We start from the raw sequence: 7,500 nt of genomic DNA on the forward strand, positions 1-7,500 counted from the left end.
TATTTTCGTATCGATGATGATTTTTATAATGATTCTTGAAAACCATTTGCAAATCTTATGATTGAAAAACTATTAAGAAAGGTGATAATATTTCTGACAGGATAATTTATTATTTAAAAATCTGACTAAAAGTTGGTAAGGTTCCTTTCGCTACGTGTCTTTCATCAAAGAGAGAGAGAGAGAGAGAGGGGGGGAAAGAGAGAGTCCTCCGTAAATTAGATTTCCAATAGAATCTCGAGAAAGTAACTTTTCCGAGACCGCAACTCTCTCTCTCTCCCCCTCTCTTTCTCTCTCCCCCTCTCTTTCGCTCTTTCTCTATCTCACCTTCTCTCTTTCTCTCTCTCTCTCTCTCTCTCTCTCCTTTTCGTTGGACTTTTGTTAAGCTGCTAAATCTACACCCATGCACACTCACCTTTTTTATTAAATGGGCTTGCGTCGTCTTATCGTTAATTTTATTTCCTTTGATACTTTATGAACTACGACGTAGTGGCGTCATTTGCGTTCGCCTTGTAATCGTTAAGGCTAGAAAATGTCTTGAATGATAGGAAGGAAATGTCAGGCAATTAGCAGGTTGCTAATGTTCCGTCATTCCTCACCTAAGACACCGTGAAATATTAATGGGTCTTTTCAAATAAGTTTAAATCTTTCGTGCAAACGGTAACAATTAAAATAATTCAAATAATATGTGACAATGTTATTTTAATGAATTATAAAAATATGATAATAACTAACGATTGGGTATGATTAAATGAAGACACAGGATCAGCGTCATAGTACGACATTTTAATTCCAACGAGAACCGCAGGCTAACTTTACACTTCGCTATAAAAAGTGACACGAGAGACTAGCTTTATTACTTGCACTTTGCCTATAAAAAGTGTCGCGTAAGCTCGATCAGCGAGTCATTTTCCAGCGTTTACTTCTCACCCATTGAATCCAAATCAAACCCGTTGCCTTTTATCATTATCCGAACACACTTCTCTCTCTATTGTGTCCGGTCACTTTCGTAATTCCTTTCCAGATGGCACAAATTCTTTCATTCTCACCCTCACCCGCGCGACGACAACGGTTAATGATCGCGTAATACTTTAATTATTCTATCCGTGATTATTCCTACTGATTTCGAGAAAGGTTCAGGTAAATTCATGCTTGCGGCTACGAAAATGATCGATTAATTCTATCAGATATATTCGCGCACACGGTCAGCTTTGTTATTACGTGCATTATTATATCGAACGGAAAGATTCCGATAGCACGTCTCGAACCGATTTCACTTCCTCGAAGAAACACTACCCTCTCGAAATTATCAAGTTCGTCATCATAGAAAGACTCTTTTTCTCTTTCTCTTTCTCTTTCTCTTTCTCTTTCTTTCTTTCTCTCTTTCTCTTTCTTTCTCTTTCTCTCTCTCTCTCTCTCTCTCTCTTTCTCTCTCTTTCTCTCTTTCTCTTTCTCTCTCTCTCTCTCTCTCTCTCTCTCTCTCTCTCTCTCTCTCTCTCTCTCGATGTTGGTACCATTTCGTCTTCGAGCTAGGACGAAGAAGCTGAAGGATCGAAAGAAGATGTTGAAGTAGAAGAAGAATAAGAAGAAGAGGAGGAAGAAGTAGAAGAAGAAGAAGAAGAGTTCTCTAGTTGGAAGATAGTGTTCCTCGAGGAGAATCTTTCGTCCTTGAATTCTCAGCGATGCTGCTGACGTTGAACGCCGTGCTGATGTTGTTGGTGTGATGATTGATGCGATAGGGTAACCGGATGCGGATGCGTTGTTTGATGAAAGGAGGGTGTCGAAGAACTACGTTTTGGCAGATGTAAACTTCCAACGCTCCTCGAAGGTGAAGGTTCCTCGTCTTCGCCAAGAATATCAATTTCATCTTCATCGGAGTCCATAGCAGCATCGCTACTTCCTCGAGACTCTCGACCACCACCAGCACCGCCGCTGCTCAGCGAGAAGTCCACAGGTCGTTCTATTAATAATTAGTACATCGGTTGATCATTAGACATTATTTTTATTTTATTATATAACATATAATTATCGATGATCGTCACACGATGATAAATGATTATGAAATAATTAATTAAATTTTTGTGTCAAGTATGACACGACGAAATGTTAAGAATGCATCGATCATATTATTTGTAGTATCTAATATTAACTTCTTTCGTTTGATAATTAAAACAACCTCTTGTTTAAATTTTAACTGTTATTCTCCAATTCAAAGTACCACATGGAAATAGACGCGCTTTAGATATCTTTAAAAGGGATGTACATCATTCATCGATCCACCGTTTCAAAGAGACGCGACGGAGTTAATCTGAGGGAAGACCGAAGGGAAAGATGGGTCGTGATCCGAGCAATAACGGTGAATTCGGGCGTTGTCGTGGCAATTGGGAAGGTAACTGCGTCGCTTTTGAGGGTGGTCGGAGGGGGAAGTGAAGGGGGACAGGAGGGAAGGGGTGAGAGAGAGATACTAGGCTTTATGCACTCAGTGCACGATTCTAAAATCGAGAGGCACCGCATCCTCACCGTCCTAACCTCTGAGTCGTCGAGTTACTCCGTCTTGCTAGCCAAGATGGCTTCTCGTTCAGTAGGAAGGGCTAACGAAGTTATCGAGGCATCTCCTTGGTAGCAAGCTAAGGGGGCAGCAAGTAAGAAGAAGGGAGAGGATAGAAATGTATATGTGTATATATGTGAGAGAGAGAAAGAGAGAGAGAGAAAGAGAGAGAGAGAGAGAGAGAGAGAGAGAGAAGTCTTGTCTACCTTCTCATCTTCAGCGTCTTCAAGACGCTACCGGATACTTTAAGAAGTCCTGGTTCCCTCTCTTCCATTTTCCTTCTACCGTCTACCATCTCTCTCACTCTCCCTTTTCTCGTCGTTCCTCGATTCGGTCTTCGAGAAAATTAGTCAATTATCAGCTAAGTGCTCGACCAGACCTATATTCTCTCAATTGTTCGCCACTGAAGACTAGTACCGGTCGTCTGAGTTGTGTACTGGCATACACCTGACCCAATTTCATTAGGCGATCCCCGAGATGAAGTAAAAGAGCAATCTCGATCGGTATCAGAAATTATTTACCACGGACTTTAGTTATCCTTTTCGTCATCGAATAAAACGGATTTTTTCGACGACGTTTTTACAATTTCTTATCTCGGACGATTAGTACACCGTAGTTATGAAAGTGTGATTAAACAAAAATTTTAGAATCGACTTCAATTTTTTGCTGTATTCCTATGGAATGTAAATCTATCCTTTTTATACAAAACCGATATTAATTCGTTAAAGATAGAAACGAGCATAACGGTTTCGCAAACATTCTATACTTACTAACGAGGAAATACTTCAACGCTATAATTCCCAAATTGATATATCAGTTTAACCAACATTCGTTCCCCTTTCCTCTAACGTATCTTCCTCTCGGTCATCGTTTCTACCGCGTGCATGTAACTTCATCGTTGAATTTTCGTCTTGTATAATATAATTTCCATGTAGTAACATTGTTAGCTATACACGATTGCGGGAAATTCTACTATAGATGGCGATCATTATCTAGGTACCGCTAGTTAATGATTACAGTTCCTGCAAGCCCCCCACCGGGTTATGGTCTGGTTAGTTAAGCCGAACTTGCGTAATTTATTGTCAGTGGAATTTTGGTTGCATTATATCGTCATACTGGTCCATTATTACGATCGCACGGGAATATTTAACACGCGCTAAAATTCTAAAGCTGACCAAGTAAATGGCAAATCGATCGTAATCATAGCGCTAGCCCGCAACCGACGTACTACTTTGGTAAAAATCTAACCGAAATCTCACTTAATCACGATTATCGTCGCTTTTGAAGAATGGCGATGATGATTAAATTATATCTTAGATTTACTTTTTCTTGTATACGTATTTAAATGAAATACAGCATAACGAAAATAAAAGAAACTATGAGGTATTTTCGTGCATTAATAATTAATTACATGACATTAAAACTAATTTTACATCAAAAAAAATTTTTTATTTAAACATTTCTTAATATGAAAGATTTATAGGGAAAAATAAAGTGAAGATGAAAAATTTAATCGCTCACCTGCTGGAGATGTCACTGAACCGGATTGAGAACCGCACTGTTGACCAGACGATTGAATCCCATTACTATTCGAATTCGTGTTTAACTTTCGTAATTGTTTCTTATGCTTCATTCTCCGATTTTGAAACCATGTCTTCACTTGGGTCTCGGACAAATGCAAAGCTGCCGCTAGTTCGACTCTTTCCGGTGTGCTCAGATACCTCTGAACTTCGAACCTGGCTTCCAAACCAGCTAACTGCTGATCGCTAAACACCTAATCAAGAAAATCAATGTTCATTGATCAGATTAAAACACAATTAACAATTAACAATTAGATATATTAAAAAGCAAAAATGTATTGATACAAATTTCGAGACAATCAAAAACTTATAAATTAATGTGCATTTACCGTTCGTGCTTTTCGTCGTCGACAATGTTTTAAGGCCGCAAGTTCACTGACCCCTGGTACCACGCCAACCCCCATACCAGCGCTACCAAAAAGTGGTCCCAGAAAAAATGCAGCTGTGGGTGGCGCCGACGGGTATCCAGGTAATAAATTAGCGAATTGTTGATATTGCTGATGCTGCTGGCCGTGAGCCGAGCTAAGATGTTGATGATGAAGCTGATGATGGGTATGGGGTGGTACGCTACCACGACTGAGAATATCCTCGATCAGAAAGGATGTCCGACTTGCGGAGGTACCGTTTTGACCAGGATGTGCTTGAGCTTGCTGTTGACAGGTCGATTGCATTTTTCCGTTTATTTTTCGTAAGAATTTCAAAGATGTAATCCTGAATAATCTTGAGATAGTGATTCGATCTATCCCAAGTATAAATTACATCCTACTCGCTTGTAATATTTGAAAGTTACACATTGCTGTCATATTTGAGATGCTTCAAACACTTCAAAACACACTCGAGCACTGTATATCTTCATCAATCCTTTCTCTGATTCTGTTCAATGCATAAATCTTCAAAGAATTTCTCAATATCAACACTTTTCGAATCCAAAAGAAACAAAAAAATAAGGAACAAGTATCACTTTCTGTAAAAATAATAATTCCAGAGATTGAAACTCGCACTCGATCTTATGGAGTTCCAAAAGAATCAAAAAAAAAAAAGAATCGAAATTAATTAATAAAAGACAATGTCAAATAATTTGATCTTTAATCATCGGAAAAAAGGAATAAAAAAAAAAATAAAAGAAAAAAAGAAATACCCAAAGAAGTTCAACGTCTTTCTTCAAACTCCAAGAATGTAACTGCAATACAATTACTTTCTGATGAAATAACCACAAGACAACTGGTAAACAGGTATGCCCGTTTCTCTGACAAGAGACGAAATCGTGTAACCTCGAAGTCGATTAATTAAAACGAACCGATGATTTCCTCGTTCGATATATCGCAATGAAAACTAGTGGAAAGACCAGCCGGCGGAGAGGCAGCAGGGTTTGTCGTCGTTTAGGGAGTATCGGTGCGTGATATCCAAGGAGATTCGAGACCCGATATCGTTCTAGCCCCCTACCAAAGAAAAGCAGCTTTTGGTGACGCGCGGGCTCCCTCGCATGGAGGAAACTCGGCCTCCCGGAACGACGCACGATCGTATTGGTTGGCGTCGCGACGCTTCATGACGCTGGGGTTGGTCCCAATGAAGCATTAGGGCGTGACCAACATTCAACGTTGTCATGGACACGCTCTCGCGTCGCGAATCATCCCTCTAGTCTTCTCTATAACCTACCGATGTATATATCAGAGGCTTCTACAGATGCATAGAAAGAGTGAGTGAGTGAGTGAGTGAGAGAGAGAGAGAGAGAGAGAGAAAGAGAGATGGAAGATCGAAGACATTCCAGTCCTTCCTCTGTAACTCCCAACCCCAAAGCCGTTCTTCGCGTCGTTCCACCTTCAGCTTGACTTCTTTTTCTTCCGTTTATTCTTGATTCTCCTACATCCTGTTTGCCTTCTCCTCCATCTATCTATCCATCCCTTTCTATCTCTCTCTTTCTTTTTCTATCTTCTTCTTGTGTCCTACTCCATCCGCAAGAGATGGATATCCTTTCCATGTGTTTATATATTCACAAACACGCATTTACGTTAAGGAAGGACACGGTGAGAAGGTTACACGAATGCTAGCTTTCGAATACGATCGTCGTTTCTCAGAGTTACATTGAATTTTGCTTTAGGAATGCCATCTTGAATCAGTGATGCATTCACTTTTCTTCAAAGATCTTTTATAAAGAGCTTCTTATTTCTGATATCAGATATACAGTGTTACTATTAAGGTTAATCGATTATGTTTGAGATTAGTCTGATTTGAGAATATTTTTTCTGATCTTATGAATCTGATACTTTTAACAGGGAAATGTGATACCAATGGAATAAAATATCTGTTTCAACGCGTTAACTTTGAGTGAATATTCGCAAAAGCACGTAGACCGAGTCGATAGACTCTCTGTATCGAAGATTTGATACGAGAGAGGGATACGGACGCGTGGACGAACAGAAGCACGAGATTAAATTACTTATCCTCGGTGGTATATACGGTGCTTTTCGAACGGCGAGCAACGCACAGGGTGCGCGCGCGCGCGCTAACACACAAAGGATCAAAGCTTTTCTACTTGATTTTTTATCGAATCTTCTCGAATATAACTGTACACCAGTAGTCAATAATATTCGATAAGAAAATCAATAGATAGATAATATTATAAATTTCATAATAAAATCATATTTCAGAATTCGTAGGATTCATCTATTTATGATAAAAAAAGAAAAAAAAGCGTGTAAGTACTTACGTCCGATGTATAATTTAACAAAAAAAGAAAAGAAAAAGAAAGAAAAATAAATTTCATACATCTTTTCGATCAACGACTACATACGCTAATGTCTACTTAACGAACCGAGGAAAATGACGTTGCTAATTACCACGATAAACGATCGATCGGTGACCCTTCAAAAGCCTCGTATTAAAACTTGCCGAATTCACGGCTCAACATCATAGTGGTTGTAGGATCGTCCGACGTCGTACTTCCCTTTAACAAGTCTCCTGGGACGTTATCACGAGCTCGTTGGGATGAAAACATCGAGAAGCGGCTTTCGACGTTTTATGATGTATGAGAGAGAGAAAAAAGAAATAGGTTTATGAATGATGTAAATAAAAAAGGAAAGAGTGAAAGAAAGAAAGAGAAAGAGAGAGAGAGAGAGAGAAAGAGAGAGAAAAAGAGAGAGAGAGTGAATGAGGGTGAGAAAGAGTGTGTGTGAAAGAGAAAAAGAGAGAGACAGAAAGTGAGTGAGAGTGAAAAAGAGTGTGTGTGAAAGAGAGAGAAAGAGGGAGGAAGTTATGGTACAATTTCTGCCCATCGAAAAGTTTATTTTGGGCCACGTAGCAAAAGTGAGAATGGACGCAGGGATTGTGCATTGTCTAAGGTTTCTGTCAACGTGTTTGAGAGAGATAGAAAGAGAG

The 7,500-nt window shown here is 39.4% G+C and overlaps 1 protein-coding gene across 2 annotated transcripts in view; it reads right to left on the bottom strand.

Annotated features, from left to right (window-relative positions):
- LOC124947871 (brain-specific homeobox protein homolog) overlaps positions 1 to 5,768 on the bottom strand; it is an 8,913-nt gene extending 3,145 nt beyond the window's left edge. The window contains exons 1-4 of one of the 2 annotated variants that reach the window (XM_047490589.1): positions 5,321 to 5,768; positions 4,455 to 5,015; positions 4,067 to 4,319; positions 1 to 1,957 (exon numbers count right to left, since the gene is read on the bottom strand). The exon at positions 1 to 1,957 is cut by the window's left edge and continues 3,145 nt beyond it. In XM_047490589.1, the coding sequence (XP_047346545.1) occupies positions 1,674 to 1,957; positions 4,067 to 4,319; positions 4,455 to 4,796 (879 nt within the window). In that variant the 5' untranslated portion in view covers positions 4,797 to 5,015; positions 5,321 to 5,768 and the 3' untranslated portion in view covers positions 1 to 1,673. Of the gene's footprint in view, positions 1,958 to 4,066; positions 4,320 to 4,454; positions 5,090 to 5,263 lie in introns of both variants that reach the window. The other variant, XM_047490588.1, reaches the window with a different exon arrangement.
- Positions 5,769 to 7,500: the final 1,732 nt, after the last annotated feature.

This window comes from Vespa velutina, chromosome 3 (genome assembly GCF_912470025.1).
Source record: "Vespa velutina chromosome 3, iVesVel2.1, whole genome shotgun sequence".
In the NCBI taxonomy this organism is placed as follows: domain Eukaryota; kingdom Metazoa; phylum Arthropoda; class Insecta; order Hymenoptera; family Vespidae; genus Vespa; species Vespa velutina.